The sequence below is a fragment of the Carassius carassius genome, chromosome 47 (genome assembly GCF_963082965.1).
Source record: "Carassius carassius chromosome 47, fCarCar2.1, whole genome shotgun sequence".
Taxonomy (NCBI): Eukaryota; Metazoa; Chordata; class Actinopteri; order Cypriniformes; family Cyprinidae; genus Carassius; species Carassius carassius.
This window is the reverse complement of record NC_081801.1, coordinates 24,357,867-24,378,873: the sequence shown is the minus strand read 5'-3', so window position 1 is coordinate 24,378,873 and position 21,007 is coordinate 24,357,867. Positions and strand designations below refer to the sequence as shown.

Genomic DNA, 21,007 nt, shown 5'->3' with positions numbered 1-21,007 from the left:
AAAGTCTGGCGGCGTGGGCATTCTCGTTCCCCAATCGTTCTCGACGCAGCTCGAGTTCCTGAAGAGGAACGTCTAAGGTTATGTATGTAACCCTGGTTCCTCGAAGGAACGAGACGCTGCGTCGCAGTGCCACACTTCCGGCATCTCTGGCCGGCGCTTGCTTCATCCTTTGAGGCTGGTGCCGGCTGCGCCTCTCCTGTTTTTATGCTTCCTGGTCTCTGACGTCACCCGCCTATGACGTCTCGCCCTTCCATTGGACTGATTACACACATGATTCAGAGACGTCACGCTGGGGGCGTTCCCCAATCGTTCTCGACGCAGCGTCTCGTTCCTTCGAGGAACCAGGGTTACATACGTAACCTTAGACGATTTATGCTTTGATAATCGTACTGAATATATGATAATGACGATAAAGAAAGAATACTTTAAGCTAGAATAAAGCACATTATTTTTGTATAGGCTCTGATCTTTATTTTGGTGTATTGCATATTCAAAAATTCACACAGCAAAATATACTGTAGACCATCACATTTTTGTGAAAATCATCAAAATCGCTGGCGGTGGCTGACAAATAAAATAAAAAAATGCTTGTGGGGAAAGAGTTAATGAAACACTGTTTTTTAAACAGTTGAAAACTTATTTCGAGAAAGATTTCAAAGTAATGTTCCAATAAAGTTTGCAAATTGAACAAAAATGGAACATTCTGATAATGTTTCCTCTTATGTTCAGATAACCTAGAAAAAAAAGTTTAATAAATAAATAATAAAAAGAAATTCTGCGCTCGGCCAATGTTTGACAAACTTATTGTTCAAAAGCATATGACACTACCAATAGAAACAGACAAAATAAAAACATGGATTGTTGGGTATTGCACACAACGCTTATATGTTGATGACCATAGTTTACCTTGCAATTGGTATAACATTGAAGACCTACACTTTAAGAAAAAAAATCTGTCCTGACAGAAAATTACCAGTACACCGATAAAAAGGTTATTGAAGGCCTTTTACAAGAAAACAACGGTATTTCAGTCTTGTTTTCCATTAACTCTAAAACTACAGAATCATCAGCACAATAATAAAAAAAAGCCAGATGCCAAAACACAATGCAATAAATAATTTAATACAATTAATTAAAAGTAAAAAAAAGTGAAAAAAAGAAAACTCCTACACATTAACTGCATGGTGTCGATGTGGTGAGTTTAATCCAAGAAATAAATGGCTTCTATAACTCAACAAATGGTGATGCATTATGGCAGAGTGGGTTAAGAAGGGCCATTTTTTAATAATTTAGTCCTTAAGATGAGGGAAAATGAGGCCAATGAAATTATCTAAAATGATTTCAGGAAATATTTTTAATGATCAGATTGTATCTACAATATGACAAAGGGTTCTAAAATATGGCTTATTAAAAAAAAGTGTTCCCATGGATCATATAATTATTATCTTTCAAATTCTAATAAATAAACCAAAAAAAACAAACAATGGTACAAATAAAATGGAGCACATGAAAATCATGCAATGACCGTGTCAAGTTTAACATTTGAAAGGATACTATGGCAAAGATATCGCTTTTCTTATTTAAACAAATTATTATTATTTTTTTTTTTTTTCATGGATAGTGCCTAAATGAAGAATAAAAGCTATAGTATACACTTGGAAAATTATGAGCTACATCCACATGGACACAAGGGGTATGACAATACACTAGAATGAGGCAATATTTGAATACTATTTTTAGGAAATTATTTGTGTTTTAATCACAAAATGCAAAACATTGCCGTTGTAATTTGAAGTGTTTTAACTAATCTAGGGCTGTAACTAAAGATTATTTTGGTAATCAAGTGATTATTTTGACAATTGAGTAATCTGATATTTTTTGTAGGCTTATAAAAATAGACTCTCAAGTTGAAAAATAGGCTTCAATATGACTTCTTTACCAGTTGTGTGATATCAAATTAAAGTACCAGTTTATACTTCAGAGATTTCACTTAACTTCAGTGCCCTATGGTCGGATACTTTAAAATTCTGGCTCAATTTACCCCACAACATTTTGCTAATTTTGCCCCGTAGATGCCATTTTGGAGAAGAAAAAAATATAGCTGTTTTACCAATTTAGGATTATATTTCGCTAAATGGTTTGCATGGTTTAATATGTCCAAAATACAAGGTCGCGTGACAGACAAAGTGTACAGTTGCCAAGATACAGGGAGTGGGTCAACCCACTCACCCCTGTATGAAGTATACAAAAGATTAACAGTTTGCAAAAAGAAGCTCCCCTGTCATCAGTGTTATATCTTTGCTGGATATTTTTGTACTTTGAACAAACTGATTCAAAAACATTGTCTAGAGGTCATAATTAAACCACATAACATTCTGCTTTGACAAATTAGAAACACCACATATTATGGATCAGACAATATGCACTATTTGAATCACATCAGGCATGTAAACCATACATGCTCTTTTTCAATCAGCATTATAAAAATCCTGAGGTAAAAGAGAACTAGGCAGAAGCTAATTAGAATTTTTTCTTTAAATGTTTATGATTTAAAATACAGGTAAAAGTTGCATCTTACAGTTTTCAAAGTAGAAGCGATGGAAATCCAGCCCCTCTACCAGGTTTCCCAGGGCCTCAGGCTCAAACGCTGTAACACTGGGATCACACATCTTCCTGCACACAAACATAGTATATCATATTTAATGTAGTCTTGACATTAACTAATTTGTCTTCAAATACCTTGACATGTTGTTTTCCAGAGATAAATTCTTTATTGCATGCAAGGATGGTGATATATACATGCTTTAATCTTATTATTGATCCTAGGAAATATGAATTCTTATGATGATAACTGGTTGAGGAGCTCTTTAAAATGTCATTTTATAATCAGCCTATAGGAGACCAGACACACCAGCATTCAGATAGAGAGGAGAAGCAGAAATGAACAAGTTTCCTATGAGGAATATCTGAAATGATAACTCGTTCCCTGATAGACATGACAGGAGGCCATCTGCTCCATCTGCAAGTTTTATGACAGCGTCATCTACTGTTCAAAAGACTTTGTCCTAAAATCACAATGGCTCAATAGATTTCTTGGATCATGCTGAATCAGATCATTATAAGGACTATCAGCCATTTAGTCACTTCACAATTATGAATCTTAAACTTGGTGTGCAATTGAAAAAAAAAAATAAAAAAAAAAAATAAATAATAATAATAATATATATATATATATATATATATATATATATATATATATATTACCAAATTCATGAAAAACCTTACTAAGAATTTAATTTTTTTTGCAAATATTAACAGATGCACAAATGGCCCAGTTTTGAAGACTATTTGACCATGGGTAAAAGGAGGAGTAAGTTTTTATAAAGACAAGAGGCACAAAGATAATAATAGAAAAAGAGGCTTTGGTGTTACAATCCACCTCTTATATTAGTTTAAGATAAATTGCACAGAAATACATTGAAAAAAAATCTATTGAAGTAATGCCTATTCATACAAAGAACAATAACAATATCTGCATCCACACATAACATTCTGTTTATTATAAGCAGGCACTGCAGTTATGTTGTCTGCTGCTTTAAATGCTTGAACTCTTTATACGTAGGTTGGCTGTCAATGTTTTTATCACTCATCAGCTGGAAAACAATTGCTCTGAAAATGATTCCAATGATGTAATTCCTCTCTGTCATTATTAATGTAATAGTTGTGGTGTGGACTCCCCTATTCTCATTTAACAAGAACAATTAGTAAAAGTTATCATCCTTGAACAGGCCTTTACAGATGATAAAGCAAAAAAGTGTCAAAACCGTCGCCAGTCCACTACAGTACATTCATATTTAGCAAATGTGGATGGTGAAAGACTGGATGAAAATATAATGGTCCCCAAACTCACGTGTAATTCTCAAAATCTCCATTGCTGATGGCTTCAATGAGTTGCTCCGTTACTTTGATGATTTCTTGCTTCCTTGCTGCAAAGCAGAGAGATACACATTTAATACTTTTTAGATACACATAGACTGTGGTAGATTTGACTATACAGGTGTCACTTTTAATTCTCATTTTCTTTGAGAATCACTTATAATGTTACATAATTAATTGTGTAACAAATAAAATAATGTGCTCTGTGTAAATGAGTAAATTAACAGCAAATTTTCATCCCTTTAATTCAGATGAACGCATTGTTGACAGGGAGCTACTGCTAAGTTGTGTCAGAAACTGGAGGAAATGTGAAGTGCTCTGAATCCCTAGAATCAGAAATCAGTCTCACCTCTAGTATCCTCATCCTCAATTGTGGTATTGGTACTCTCTGATGATTCCTACAAATGACACATTGAGATTCAGGATTTGTATTGTTAGTTTCAAAGCCAAGATCACAGAAAGCGTGATCAGAATTGACCGGCTATTTTCTCCTGTGCCTTCAAGAAAGAAAGAATTGGTGAAAATCAGAGGACTTTAAGTCAGCAGTTTCGGTCCTGCAACAATAAATGAGTCAGATTTCTATCAACTTTACAAATGTGATGTAACATCAACAACAGCAAAAAGAAAGTCCAGCTCCATGGCAGCCATGTTTTACTCATTGTTGGGTTGCAGTTTTTAAAAGGTTGCCAGTTTGTGGCAGATTGTCAACAGGATGGAGCCTGTTTCACACTCACCATCAGCTGGGTGCTGGAACTGGACTTCCTTTTCTAGAAGAAAAATGAAAAGAGGTTAGACAGGAACAAACATTGTGAGATGGACAGAGGGGGACAGATGAGAGGAACAGCTGTGATTCTGAACACTGTATGTGTTGTGGAAGAGTTCCTGCATCAACAGTCTACAGTCCTTCTCAAATACAATCCTCCTTAAATTTTGTGATTATTTCCTTGAAAGGCGTATAAGACTTTCAGAAAGCACTTATTGTACAAACCTACCTGTCTCATGAAAAACTAGTTTCACGGTAGTTTACTGACCACCGATCGAGATAAATCAGATCGGGAATTCTGGAGATTTTCAGTGACTAATGACTTATATTTCAGTCTGTTCCAGGGATGATTGTATGGATTTAGAATACTTAATATAGCACAAGCTGTATGGAGAATTTATATAATTATACATTTTACAAGAACTATACCAATATTTATCCCAAATATTACAATTTCTAGCATACAAAATCAACATCTATATATTCCATGTTATACATTGTATTAAATGTTTTTTTTGTTATTGTTGGTATCAGTTTTTTGCTAAATAAGCAAGTCTGAGTGGTTATAATTCTTTCTTTGATCTTCTGCAATGCCCATTTAATTACATTTGATTTGTTTATTGCGAGTCTGACATTTGCTGATATTATTATTCGTCAGAAAAATCTCAGTAACATGCACACAGAAAGCAGCTTCAGACAGCGAGCCAGTAGCGCGAGAAGTGCAGTGAGTTCTTTTTTATGCGGTTTTATACAGTCAATGACAAAAACACACACAATTATGCCAAAATGCCCATTTTTGGCATGTGACCTCATAACTACAGTTTGAGTTAGACAGTCCTAAATAACTGTAAAGAGTTGGGAGAAAACCGGAAGTGGGTCAGATCCGCGTCACGTGCATCAGGCTTTAAAGAGACAGTGTTGCTTTTAAAGTGAAACATGCTGCAGTCCGTCAATGATGAAAATCATAGAACAAAAGATAAAGAAAAAGCACTCATTCACTGATTAACTTTTGTAGCTTATATATGTCTATGCATTTATATTATATTTTGCTAAATTTTGCTAACGAAAATTGTTCCAAATGAATTAACAGCAAAATTGTTGGTTCTCTGAGAAAACATGCAACAACGTTTACTTACTGAATGAATCCATGTTTTTGAGAGAATCAAGTGAGCTAATGATTCACGAGCCATTCATAAAGACGTTCACTTGCTTAATTTCTGAATTTATCAAATGTTTGAACGAATCGGTTGAATGAATGACTCGTTTATTAAGTCTGTGACTTGCGGCTACCTACTGGTAGTTTAAGTTTCATCATTTTTTATAAAATCATTTAATATTAAAATATTCATTAAAACATTGACATTTATTATCATTATTTATACAATGCTGAATCAAAACATTTCTTTCTAAAGTTACTTTTTGTAATGTATATTCAATGCTTTACTCATCTAAAACAATAATGACTATTTTTTGGAGGGCAATTTCCCAGCCAAAATTGATGTGCAATTAATTTAATTAACTGGCACATCATGTAATTAATTAGATAAAAAATATATAATTTTTATCACTTGACAGACCAAAATATAACATAATATACAAAATAAAGTTTGCAGTGTGCAAATTATAGACTTAAATTCAAACAGGATCAATTAAAATCATTATTTGTATCAATTATCTAAACAGTGAATATCTGATTTCCATCCTACCTTCACACCATCTGTCTTCTTGCTGACCCCACTCTTTCCTCCTGAATGAGAGATGAAGAAAAAGAGCGAAATTGCTATAAGAAAGGGCACAAAAGCCCAGAAAAGCATAGTGAGGGGCATAAGCACAGCTCAGCTCTCCAGATGGATTTTGGCTCTGGAGGATCTTTTGACTATCTAAAATAGGTCCTGGGAGTTTCCAGCATACATAATCACATACTCCCACACTCCGGGAACGCTTCACTCTTAAAAGCTTCTCTAAACCAACAAGCAGGAACAGGGAGAGAATATCAAATATTTAAAAATATGCGTCCCACTTTATATTAAGTGGCCTTAACTACTATGTACTTATATCAAAATATAAGTACAATGTACTTATTGTGTTCATATTGTCTTGCAAAACACTTTTGCTGCTATTGAGGTGGGATATGGGTAAGGTTAGGGACCGGTTTGGTGGTATGGGTAAGGTTAAGGGTGGGTTAAGGTGTGAGGGATGGGTCAACAGTGTAATTATAAATGTAATTACAGAAATTAATTACAGACGTACAAAGTACAATGTAAAAACACACGATTTAGTCCAAAAATAAAAGACTCATGATAGCCAAAATAAGTTATTTTTTAACAATACATAAAAATAAAACACAAAAAATAAAATAAAAAAACCTATTACGGAATGAATATTTCCTTACTTTTGTTTATTTTTTATCAAAAACATTGCTACTTCAAATGTGTGAAAAAAGTGCAGGCACTCTAAGCAGTGTGAAGTCTTGATCTAAGTATTACACTTGAGCCGTATCACAATTAAAATGTTCCTATAATAACGGACAGACACAGTACTTAAATGTAAAAGTGCACTGTTGACTCAAGCCAGAATGTTTCCACTGGACATTATCTTAAAGTAGTTAGTGGAGAATTACCGCACCGGGTAAAAATAGACAGGAAGTGATAAATGATCAAGAGTTTTTGGGAGTGATAGAATGGCCTGTGCAAAAGCTACGGCTGCTACACTTGAACAGGTGGAGCAATCTATTTTAGATCGAACATTGCTGACCTTTTACAGACCCCCACCCACATGACATATACACAAGCAACCGAATTCTTAAAAAAGAAAATAGTTTCCAAATAGGATCGTACTAAGGAATCGGGATGCCCCTGAATCTGTGGCATTTATTCCATGTTCACTCCATGATCTCCTACTATTTCTATGGACATGCATGTTGCCTTTCTACATAGAAATAAAAGAAAATAATAAAATATAGCAAATGCACCTTCACATTCTAACTGTGTAATTTAAAAGTAATTTTGTTTTTCATAATTGTGAGTTTGTATCTTAAAGGGATAGTTAATTTTCTAACTCTCAGGCCATCCTTTTTTTTTTTTTTTTTTTACAGTAAAGATGATTTTTAGTTGAAACCATGGTCCTTGATGATATATTGAGGTCTTATGACATGAAAGGATCTGAGAAACTGAACATTATTTACAACATTCTTCCCATTAAGACTCAAACAGACTGGTTCTTCAAATTAGTTCTAACCGATTCACTAGTCAATTTATGTAGGATAATTTCGCAATAACATTACATATACACAATTACATTATTAAAGCACCTAATAATGATGGGAAACATGGACGTTTTACTTATGTAATGCATATTAAGTAAGTAAACTAATTTACATAAACCATGAGGAACCATACAAATGTTAATTTGGCCCCTTCTTTCAAGTGCTCGGTTCACACATGCTCAGTTCAGTGACTGCTGGAGAACTTGAGCGCTGAATGAGTTCATTCATCATAGGATAATAATACAATTATATATGTATTTTTATTTTATTTTATTGTTAATATTGTTATTTTTATTATTAATAATTTAATAGTTATATTTAATGGGTCACTCTATGTGAAAACCAGACTGAAAAACTCATGTGCATTCTTGCTTATAATACAACTTTCAATAGAGCTCCATCTGTTGTGAGTTATAAAAGTTGAACTGTCATATCACCACCAGAGGTCACCTGTTATCAACTGTGAGCCCAGTCTAATAAAAAAAACAAGAAACGTTGTGGTATTGATACACAAAAATTGACTTTAGCATGCATATTATATGCAGGATTCGCGTGCATCTACCCCAGAACCCTAAACCTATCCATCGCGTAGCATATGCATACCAAAATAAATTTTTGCATATCAATACCATGAGTTTTCGTTCTTATTTGGCGTACTATTTATACACACTTTCATGAGATCGGGTTACACCTGAATACTGAGAACTTGGAATTTTGCTTCTCACACTGGTTTCTCATTCACTTATCAGTATCTTTGTTTAGTACACCTGGGAAAAAGGCAACATTTCTTTAATACAGGCAACAAAAGGCAACATCTGTCTTTAATACAGCTTCCAACCCTCCTAGAATAAATAAACCTTCTCGAATGAAATGTCATCTATTAGAAAATCTGCCACCTCCTTCAGACATGTAGGAGGATGGAATCAGCTTCTCATTCTTCTATATATAAATATATAATATTCAAGTCAGCTGATTTGTCTGGCCAGGGCAGATGTTAAGGTTCTTGGTGTTCTGGCAGTCCAGGTTCCATGTTTTTCGCACATTAGCCTTGGTTTCTGAGATAAAAATTTTAACAATTGCAGCTCTTTTATGGATGCTGGCTTTGTGAAATTCTCTGTGGACAGTTGTTGCGGTCTTCACAGTGAATTTTGACGTTTGCTGTCTCTTTGCTGCAGTAGTTCGGTGTTATTTAGACACAAACCATCTTAGTGTTTGACAATCATTCAGTTCAGTTTTCGCCCACTATTCTCCTTCGCTGTTGAAGTCTTGCAATGCTTTTTGTCAGCAGTCATAATCATCAAGATTGTTGTTCTTTACTCTAAACAACAGGGCTTTAAGGGTAAAAACTCTCCGGCTAAACAGACTTTCATGATTTGTTCTGACAAAATTTGACAGACCACTTGTACTAAAAACAACATAAACTAATCTGATAAGTATAAAAGAATCACAATGTTTGTTTTTTTAATCATAGCCTACAAATAATATTAACCCCTAGAATAATGAATGTTCACATTATTTTGCCCAACTCTTCTTGGGCTAAATTTGGTAGGATGACATAGCCACACCAATGATTTGAATTTGTTTGATCAAATTTCCAAATGCTTGCAAATGCCAGACTCAAGCTTTAATTATCTTTCATTAGAGCGGTCAAACACAACTTTTCAGAAACTTCAAGCCTCTGTACAGTCCTTCAAAACACCATGAATCCAAACAACTCCCGTGTAAAATAATCTGTGGTTCCTGATCAAGACATACTGTACTCGTGCAGATTTTCACATCGGGTTGAAAAAGATACAGCAGAAAATATAAATAGAATAGAGTTACCTGAGAAGTTTCTGGTGACCAGCATAGTAGTGAGAATAGCACCCTGAAAAATAAAAAACACGTAGAAAATGATTTTAGCCAGTTTTTCTCAGTAATGATGGTGTATTGTTATGCAAAATACAGAATTTATGAACTGGCTCCCTTTTAGTTCATTAGTTGGAATTTGAATTGTATCTGCTCCACAGGAAATTTAAATGGAATGACAGGAAGTGGAATTAAACAACTGCAATTGAAAACATTTAACACTGGTGATTCATTCAGGAAAATGATGTATTCTTTAACCTTGGTCCATAAATGTTTTATTTCACTAATAAATATGGTGAATATTAGGATGAATAAAAACTAATTTCTATAGGTGGTGTTTATATCAACCCCTAAGGTTTTTCATTTAATTTTCAAAAAATCATTTGTCAAACCAACACTCAAAGTTGGTCTTTTCTAGTTTAAAAGAAATAATAATTTTTTATTTCTACTTCAAACATTCAAATTCAAAATGAATTTTGTTTGCTACCTCAATTTAAATTCTGGAACTGAATTATAATTCAAAAAGCATTCTTGTTTTCAGTTCAGAACGGTATATAACTGTGATTGTTAAGGACTCCGAATAGCCTGATTTTCACCCATCATTTATTAAAGTGAAGTGTGCAACACACATGAGAGCTTATCACGGATTTATACAAACTTACCTTGAGCTTTCGTCTAGCATTGAACTTCTTCAAGCATTCAACAGTCTCCTGTCTGTGCATGCAAGATGCAACAGTGGAGCGATGCTAAAAGCAAACAGAGTTGAAACCAAATGTTATTTGGAGAATTTGGAGAATCTGCAGCTATTTCTGAAAACATGAAAAATCTTTATAGTAAAAGAACACTGAATTAATCATCTAATAAATATTCCCTTTAGATCTTCCTTTCTGTTAAAATGCTAAAAAAAAGGTCTGAAATTATTTACTTGAGTACATGGTTTATGAAACATGAAGCAAATTAATGTGTAAAGAAAAGGCCTGTTCATACAAAGAATGATGACTATAAAGATAATTATAATGATAACTATATTAGCGTCCAAGCCAATGCACGATAATGTTCTGTGTATTATAAGCGTGCTCTGCAGTTTTGTCATTTGCTGCTTTAAATGCTTGAGCTCTATAAAAGCAGGATGGATTCTGATAGACTGTTACTGATTTTAATATTCATTAGATGGGAAAAATCATTTTGAATGTTATTGTTTCATTATCATTATAGCTGTGCTGTAAACTTTTTGCAATCTATTGTTCAGTTCTGTTCATAGTTAATCGATGATACCTGATTTCTTGCTCTGAACTTGATGTACTAATTCATTTGCTGTCTAAATTAACTGAATTCAAGGTCCTAAGACAAAACACGTATATATGTTCTAAAGTACTGATGGAAGGATAGAAATGGCATTTCAGTTGTAAACTCACTGAGATCCATGGGTGCTTGAGTGCCTCCGCAGCACTGATGCGTTTAGATGGGTTGATGGTCAGCATCTTATTAATCAGATCTTTCGCCTCAGGGGTGACTGTGTCCCACTCAGGTGAAGGAAACTATGGGTGCAACAAAGCGATCCAAGTGTGAATCAGAGATCCATCAGCACTTCTGGCATTATCATCAATATTATATGAAGGATGTTTAAACTAACATCATAGGCACCAGCTTTAATTTGCTGATAGAGTCTATGTTGGTCTTCATCCCAAAAAGGTGGGTATCCAACCAGCAGGATGTAGAGAATCACACCTAAAGGGGAATTGAGATGGATGGGTTAGGATTTTTTTTTTTATGTTTATTTACTTATGTGTACAATTGGGGTTGTACAAATAAAGAAAAACATTTTGAAAATGCATTCACAGGAAAGATTACAGAGTTGTAGGTTTTGTTGTTGGGCTACTTTCATAATGTTCCATGGCTGCTATAACATTTATCTGAAAACAGAGGTGAAAATAAAAATAGATCCTTTTTACAAATGTGTTTTGACCTTTAAAATAAAAAACATAGAATAAATGTATAAAAACTTTTATTTTATAGCCCTTTATTGCTGTGATTCCCAACCTTTTTTTTTCAGGAGACCCCTATTTTAACATTCAAAATTGGTAACGACCCCAATAATAACAACAACAACAACAAATAAAACACATCAGGGGGGTATTCCAGAAAGCGGGTTATGTGACATACACGGGTATGTTTAAGAGTAAGTAAATGGATAACCTCAACTTTCGGTTCCAAAAACGGAGGTAACTTTCAGGTTATGTTAGTTGTCATAGCAACTCACTCTCTGAACATAACCTGCTCCAGAGCAGGTTATGTTCCAGGATTAGTTCACTTCAGCGAGCCTTCAGTGGGCGTGACAGATACCGCACAACATTATATAATATTAGAATATGTAATATAGCCTATTATATATATATATATATATATATATATATATATATATATATATATATATATATGTTAATGAGGAAGCGCTAATATAAGTAATAAATAAGGTAATATATTATTCTAATATTATTCTAATTGTTTCTTTTATTGGCATATATAAGAGTTATCTGTAAATTATGTATTAAGAGGTATGTATAAATTATAAAACACTATGACAAGGTAATGTTTAACTTATATATATTTTATTTATTATATGTTATATCTCACTGCATTTTTTTTTTATAATGTCTAAATTCTAAATTAAAATACATATCTGATATGACTTAATGTATAATTAGCATAAAACAAACAATATAATTCACATTCTCAAGTATTAAAGATTAAATGGAAAAAAATAAAAATGATTGCACAGCCATCAATTAGGTGGCGATATGCTCTAAGCATGTGTAACCCCTGTCTCCCGGGTCCTCTCTGACGCTCCTCGCACTCGCTCCGAGTGGGGCTCGAACCCGGGTATCCGGCATGGGAGGCGGACGCACTAACAAGGAGGCTAAATGGCTACAGCCACTAACGTCAGTGCGTCTCTTGAGATCGGGGAGTGAGGTTTACCTGCACAGCACTACTCACTGGCCTCCGTTACACTCACCCCCCTAAACCTCACTCCCATCCGGGTCACGGCACCAATGTAACCTCTGTCTCCCGGGTCCTCTCTGACGCTCCTCGCACTCGCTCCGAGTGGGGGTCGAACCCGGGTCTCCGGCATGGGAGGCGGACGCACTAACAAGGAGGCTAAATGGCTACAGCAACTAGCGTCAGTCGCCAGTGCGTCTCTTGAGATCGGGGAGTGAGGTTTACCTGCACAGCACTACTCACTGGCCTCCATTACACTTGTAAACAACTAATTAACAAAAGAAGAAGAAAGAAAAAGCATGGCGCGCTTTTTCTTAGCGTCCGTTTCTATAGTGACTCGTTGATTCGTCGCTCTGTTGAGAATGTCTTGAGTCTTAACCAGGAACATACTCTGAGTTGAATAAACTTACTCCCGGATGAGTTTTTGGAACCACATACCTCAAGTAAGCAAGGTTTGGGGTTTATCAACCGAGAGTTCAGGTTTTAGTTCACGGTAAGTTAACCCTGCTTTCTGGAATACCCCCCAGTTGTTAACTTTTTAATAAACAACAAGCAGAAACATAAAAAAAATACATTTAAAAAACGAACAAAGAAAGTTGGTTGGATGACTACAACTTAACGTGTTAAAGTAAAAAAAACAAAAATTTGGTCAGATTTTTGCATTTTTCTGAACAAATACTGCAGACAGGCCGAATGAAAATGTAAATCCAGTGTCTGCAAACAGGTGGTGCTTATTGAACAGCAGTAATAGAACCTTTTCCACACTAACCGCTGCACTTATAAACACATGTATATACAGAGGGAAGATGAAAAGGTAATGGCATCAAAACTTTTCTGAAGGCAGTTGGTTCCCTTCAGAGATACATTCATATAATTCATTCATACTTTAATTAATATAATTTCCCTCTGTAAAACCTTTCACTGCATTCCACCATAGTTTCACACAAAACACTTGCTTGAGACTGCAGCTAACTTTTTTTTCCAAATCTCAGTAATCTAATACAGTTTTAATGATAATGAAAATATTAAATGGTAATACTAACTTTTGGGAATTTTATCATGGTTTTTGTCAAACTGTTACAGTCTCATCCCTATTTGTAACCTTCAAACTACAGTGAGCTCAGTCAGTAGACTTTGAGTTGGAATTACATTTTTTTCTGGGAGCTACAGTAGCAACCCTGCATTTAACATGTGCATTAATAGAGTGCTGGTCTGTCCTAACAGCTTCCAATCTGCTCTTCTAAATATATAATATGACTGCAGAGATTTGCTCCCATTTAGAGGATCAAGGCACTAATGCTGGGTTTATGTGGTTTGACTTGACGATGTCAAAAACCAAAAGTGTTCCACACCAGACTCAGTAAACCATTTCTTAATGGATCTCACTTTGTGCAGACGGCTGTTGTCATCCCAGAACAGAAAAGGAACTCCTAAAACTGTCACAAATTGGGAAAATACTATTCTCTAAAATGTCACTGTATACTGTTGCTACACAAAATGAAAGAGTGGTGCTTTATGATGAGTACAATAGCAATCACATTTCTAATGATAACACATTTGTGTTATCTTTTCCGGAGCTATCTGGCATTTATGTAAATGCAACTACAGAATACGGGAAAGCTCTGGTTGTATGAAAGAACAAAATCATAGCGCAACGGGGTTAAAGGCACAACTTAACACACATACAACACTGACAAGTATCAATGTTTGATGCAGAAATATGAAAAAACTAACCACATGCCCACAGGTCTACAGCTTTTCCATAGGGGTCTTTCCGTAAGACTTCAGGGGACAGGTAACCAGGAGTGCCAGCAAACCCTGATGTGAAGAAGAAGAAAGCATTCATAACCTTTATTTAAGCCTGTATTTAGGAAACTGAAAATTAGCTACATGAAAAAAGAAAATGTAAAGAGATAATTACATTACATTTGAACCGAATTCACAGATTTCACAGACTATTACAATAACATCTTAAGTCTCCAGTCACACTTGGACCCCATGAAATCAATACCTGGTTGGGAGCTAGTTTTGATCAGGGTTAGAGATCACAGACTGAAATGACAGAAATTAGCCTCAGAAATCAGAAATCAGCTGTGAGCAAGTTTACATTTCTTGAGCCAGAGACACAGGGGCAGTAACTTCATGGTGATAAAGCTGTTCACAGTTAAAAAATGTATTGACAAAATTGCCTGACTTTTGCAGATGATTTTTTATTGTGTTTACATTATATAGGAATATATTTTTATAACAAGCTTTACATTTAAATTAATAAAACTATTCACATATAAACATATTAAGGTCTAAGATCTATACAAATACTAGTTGCCTTCTTAGACGTTTGTGAAAGCAGCAATGTCTGATATTTTTACACATAAACCATCTCTAGGGTTTGCAGAGAATGGTCTGAAAAAGAGAAGATATCCAGCAAAAGGCAGTTCTGTGGGCAAAAATGCCTTGTTGATGGTTCAAACTTATAGGAAGGTAACAGTAACTCAAATAACCACTGTTCACAATCAAGGTATGAAGAGGAGCATCTCTGAATGCACATCATATCAAATCCTGAAGCAGATGAGCTACAGAAGCTGAAGACCGGCCAGCTAAGAACAGGAAACTGAGGATCCTGTTCACACAAGCTCACCAAAACTGGAGAATAGAAGATTTCAAAAACGTTGTCTGGTCTGATGAGTCTCAATTTCTGCTTCGACATTCAGATGGTAGGGGCAGAATTTGTCAGAAAAAACATGAAAGGATGGATCTATCCTGCCTTGTATCAATGGATCAAGTTGCTGGTGCTCGTGTAATTGTGTGAGGGATTTCTTTTGGTATAATTTGGGCCACTTAATACCAAATGTCCATTGTTTAAATGCCACAGCCTGAGTATTGTTGCTGACCATGTCCATCCCTTTATGACTACAGTGTACCCATCTTGTGTTGGGTACTTCCAGCAGGATAATGCACCATGTCACAAAGCTCAAATCATCTCAGACTGGTTTCTCGAACATGACAGTGAGTTCACTTTACTCAAATGGCCTCCACAGTCACCAGATCTCAATCCAATAGCACTTTTGGGATGTGATGGAATGGGAGATTTGCATCATGGATGGACAAATCTACAGGAAATGTGCAATGTTATCATGTCAATATGGACCAACATCTATGAGGAATGTTTCCAGCACCTTGTTGAATCTACTGTGTGCCAGTTCTGAAGTCAAAAGAGGGTCCAACCCGGTACAAGCACCTAATAAAGTGTACCTAATACAGTGGCCAGTTAGGGTATTGTGACGAGTGGGGCGGGGCTGAAAGCCGTGGGAACAGAGCGAAGCCGGTGGAGTGATTGGGAAATGAGTGACACCTGCTCAACCCACTGGTCTCGAGTCCCACGGAGGAGATCGGAAGGATACAAAAGAGGAGCAACGACAGTGAAGGACGAGAGAGGACCAGGCCTGGGACTTGTTTTATGTATGTGAGCGACAGTCGTCCGCGAGGGGCTGTCGCGCTGTTTCTGTTTATTTTGGTATTAAAGTCTTGATTTGAATGTCCGCTGTTCCCGTCTCCTTTTTCCCGTGATCATGGAGTTTTTGCCTTTATTACATGTGTAATCAGACAACACCAAAGACTTTCATTTCATTAAAATAATTGAGAATTGCATATATATTGCATATATGCACTCTTCCAGCCAGGAAGCCTACACAAACAACTGTCACACAGGCTGATCAGCTTGTTAACAAGGAAAACTCCTCTTGATAAAAAGGATCCTGGCCCCGAATTATGTAATGTTATGCCTCACTTTCATGAAAATGTTTTGAGCCACATAAAATTAGTCATCTTATGTGCACAGACGTGGGCAGAGTACCCAAATACTGAACTCAAATACAAGCAGAAGTAAAAGTTATGATGATAATAATTACTTGAGTAACAGAAAAACAGTATCAAATGAAGACTACTTAGGTAGTTCTGTATAACTGATTCAGTTCAAGTTCAAGTTGAGCTTTATTGTCATTCCGCTACATGTGTGGACATACAGTGGAATGAAATGTCGTGCCTCACAGGACCACGGTGCTACATAAATACAGACATACAACAATGACGTAAAACAGTATAAACCTATACATACACATCTAACCTACTGACAGATTTTGACTATAAATATACTATATATAAATGTTTGTCTATACATAAACTTAAAAAATACAAACTATATGAATGCTTCACATAATACGGTACATGCGCAAAAAGAAACATTGTAAGTAAAGCAACTGGCTGGGGAACAGTGCAAGATGTTTTTTAGTGCATGAGCATGAGTCTTTTTTTTGCAGCTGTGATCACTTTCTCACAGTTGTGTCATCTGCAAACTTGATGTTGTTGGAGCTGTACTTGGCAGTGCAGTCATTGGTCAGCAGTGTCAAGATTGTCGGCAGTGTCGGGAGGGATGTGTCATTATCACAGGCCTGTGGTGGGGGCTTGTAGTCAGTGATGGTCTGAATGGCTTGCCACAGACTCCGTGTGTTTCTGCTGTCTGTGAAGTGATTGTTGATTTTTTGAGCATATGACCGTTTTGCATTTTTAATGCCACAGGACAGATTGGCTCTTGCTGTTTTGAGGCCTGCTTTATCTCCTGATCTGAATTCTTTATCTCTGGTATTTAGCAGCCCACGGACCTCATCTGACATCCACGGCTTCTGGTTTGCATGTGCGGTGATGGTCTTGGTGACTGTCACATCATCAATGCACATTTTGGAGCCTGTTCTCCAACAAAAAATGACCATATAGGTTGTTTGTGCAAGCACCTTATTACAACCTATATTTGCATTTTAAAGTTAAGCGCTTTCTAGCGGGCATAAAAATAATGACAGTATCGTGTTGCATCTGTCATCATGAAATGACATATAACTGTCAATACCAATCAAAATGCGTGTTTATTATGGTCATCGACCAGTGGTTGATATCTCAAACATAATAATAGCGCGTTGAATAATATGATCGCATTATGATTCATTATAAATAATTAAAAAATAGAACCGAATGTCAGGGCTTTACTGAGTCATATGTAAACCTAGTATTTATATTCAAACCTGTAAATTCATCTGAAACTTATGTATTAAAATTGTAATCTTAGTTCAAATGTAACATTATGTATTATTACAACTGTATACATTATTTAAATAAGCATGTATATATTGTCTAATGCCCAGGTGGCATAAGCAAAAGCAACCAGACCAGACCGTTATTTCTGGCGTGACGATCGAGTCTATCCCAAAAATACCTCTCAATGCACCCTCGTGGACTCGCGCCAAGGGCCCTATAGGTCTTCACTGCATGACGTCACCAAAGTGTGGACTCTGAGGAAGTCCACCAGTCCGGAGTGTGCCATTTGGGACAGGGCCAAACTGAGCTACACAAAACCCAAATACAGCACAAATAAAAGAGTACAAAACAATAATATGAAAAAGTATACACTCTGATGGGAGGTATTTCAGGGACTTGGACAAACGACCTATACCGGCCTATTGGTTGGAGGACAGGTTGACTTTTTGACATAAGCACTCACTGTTTCAGACTACTCCTGCAGGTCTGTGTGGTTGTTGCAGGTGACTGCCTTTTTAAACATGTTCCAGACTGAGCATTGAAAGCAGTCCTGTAGTGTTGAAGTAGCATCATCTGGCCATATTGTGATGGGTTTTTGAACCGGTTTGGCGAGTTTCAGAAGTGGTCTGTATGCTGGAATTAGCATAACAGAGATGTGATCCGAGTACCCAAGGTGGGGGTGGGGTACCGCCTTGTACGCATTCTTTTCTGTTGTGTAGACAAAGTCCAGTGTCTTTTTTCCCATAGTTGCAAAGTTCACATGTTGGTAGAACTTTGGCAGAACTGTCTTTAAGTTAGCGAGGTTGAAGTCACTGGCTTTTCTGAAAAACAGTCAGGGTTATTTGTTGTTCGCTGATGGCACTGTACAGCTCGCAAAGTGCGTCCTTGGCGTTTGCACATGGGGGAATGTAAACTGCGACAATAACAATGGCCGTGAACTCCCGGGGCAGATAGAACAGTCGACACTTTACAAACATGAACTCCACCAGTGATGAACAGTGTTTTGTCACTACCACAGCACTACTCTTTGTTGACGTACACACACAAGCCACCCCCCAGCGGCTGTCTTACCAGACAGTGCTGTATCTCTGTCTGCTCAGTAGCAGGTTAAACCGTGCAGCTGAAAAGCAGAGTCCAGGATATTGTCATTTAGCCATGTTTCAGTGAAAACAAACACAACAATCCCTTGTCTCATGCTGTGTAGGCCGACTGAGTTGAATTAAAGGGGTGGTTGACATTTTTTTTCTAGGCTTGATTGTGTTCATGGGGTGCAGTCTAACATGTGTTCATGCTTCCTTTTATGGAAAAAAAAATTCACATAATTTACCCATATTCCACACTGATCTGTCCCTTCTATGACAAAGGCCTTGATTATTTCCTGTTATTATGAAGCCCCTCCCTCAGAAATACATGATGGGCTGAGATTGGTCAGCTAGCTCAGTGTGTTGTGATTTGCTAAACCGCATCATTAGCGCGTCTGAACATCCCACCTCTCAAGCATAGAATGTCCTCTGGTTGTATTGTAAACAATGATATTCTCTATATTGCTTATTAATTTGAGCCTGATTGAGATACAGAGAATATTAATGAAGAGGATCGCACAGAACCTGTGCAAGCACGGCTCTTAATGGTATGTTTGTTTGTGGTCGTCTCATACTTTTAGATACGCTGTTAGCTTTTAATATACGGTTTTATTTGAATTAAAGCTTTAATACAGCACAGCAACCATACGCACTTCCATATATAACGTTTCTCATTGCTATGTGAAAATAAGTGTATAAAGGAACAGTTTGTTGGAGCTGATCTGACGATCTGAATGAGAGAGAGAGAGAGAGAGAGAGAGAGAGAGAGAGAGAGAGAGCGAGAGAAATGCAGAGCATGGTGACGCAAAGAACAGGATTGAGAACCACTGCTTCAGAACATTGGTTTTGAAACTTGTGAATCCATTTGAATTGTTAGAAGACAGAATTGAATTCATATATGAAAAGACTTTTACGTGCATCCCTAGTTTTCTCTTCCTCTTCTCGAAAGCAGCACAACATGGCAAGGGCAGGGTTTATCTGGGTTCATGATGTAATGGACCTGGGCAGAAGCTCATTGTAGTCCCTTACCAGCTGTTTTTGTAGGCATTAAACTGCCAGAATTTTAAAAGACGATATCTCCATTATCGTCAAGTTGCGCTGCAACTTTGCAGATAGTGTTTATGCCCAAACAGCAACATTACACACTTACTAACATAAAAATAGTGAAATCGCAATCAAGCACCCCTTTAAAGGTAAAGTTCACCCAAAAATGAAAATGTGATGTTTATCAGCTTACCCCCAGGGCATCCAAGATGTAGGTGAATTTGTTTCTTTAGTAGAACACAAATCAAGATTTTTAAGTCAAACTGTTGTAGTCTATCACTCTTATAATGTAAGTGGATGGGAATCAATGCTAAAACACACTAAAATTAAAAAATAAAAACACATACACAAATGTGGGGATCTACACAGGCAGGCACACAACATAGCTGCATCACGTTCACACAACACCCAGGATCACATGATGTTTTGAAAAGTCACATGACCAATTAGGAAGTGATAAGTGTCTGCTGGTTGCAAGGCAGACTCTCTTTGTGTTGGTGCTGGACACTGTTGTGTGCGTTGGGCTTCCTTTTCATGGTAATTTCTAGAAGTGTGTGTCTACTCTTCATGGAGGACACAGGGCTTCTGCATGGAGTTTTAAAATATGTTGTAATCCATCTCATTGTGACCTGAGCTGCTGGGCTGCATCGCAACGGAATGTTCACCTTTGTCTTATATCAATGAGCCGTGGGACAGTTGAGCATACTGAAAAGGACCAGGCCAGCCACTGTTTTCTTGTGATTAATATGCATTTTTTTTATTGTTTTGTTGGTTTGTTTGTGTGATTGTGTGATGTGATTTTGCTTCTGGGCCTACCACCCATGTGCCCTATTTTTAGTAGCATTGTTCCTTAACTTCTGGTGCCATCAATGCTGGTGGTTCTCCTCTCTAACTATGTCTTCTGCTTAGGCTATCCCTGTACAAGGCCGGATTCACACTGATGCTTTGCCCCTTCTTGCCAAGGGACCACATTGTTAGAGACATTGG

General features: G+C 36.6%; 1 protein-coding gene across 2 annotated transcripts in view; it reads right to left on the bottom strand.

Moving 5' to 3' along the window:
- The window catches only part of camk2a (calcium/calmodulin-dependent protein kinase II alpha), a 60,178-nt gene that overhangs the window by 16,752 nt on the left and 22,419 nt on the right, over positions 1–21,007 (bottom strand). Inside the window, exons 8-17 of one of the 2 annotated variants that reach the window (XM_059541745.1) lie at positions 14,544–14,627; positions 11,446–11,540; positions 11,228–11,350; positions 10,475–10,558; positions 9,789–9,831; positions 6,406–6,446; positions 4,671–4,703; positions 4,286–4,334; positions 3,911–3,986; positions 2,579–2,673 (exon numbers count right to left, since the gene is read on the bottom strand). In XM_059541745.1, the coding sequence (XP_059397728.1) occupies positions 2,579–2,673; positions 3,911–3,986; positions 4,286–4,334; positions 4,671–4,703; positions 6,406–6,446; positions 9,789–9,831; positions 10,475–10,558; positions 11,228–11,350; positions 11,446–11,540; positions 14,544–14,627 (723 nt within the window). The remainder of the gene's footprint in view (positions 1–2,578; positions 2,674–3,910; positions 3,987–4,285; positions 4,335–4,670; positions 4,704–6,405; positions 6,447–9,788; positions 9,832–10,474; positions 10,559–11,227; positions 11,351–11,445; positions 11,541–14,543; positions 14,628–21,007) is intronic. The other variant, XM_059541747.1, reaches the window with a different exon arrangement.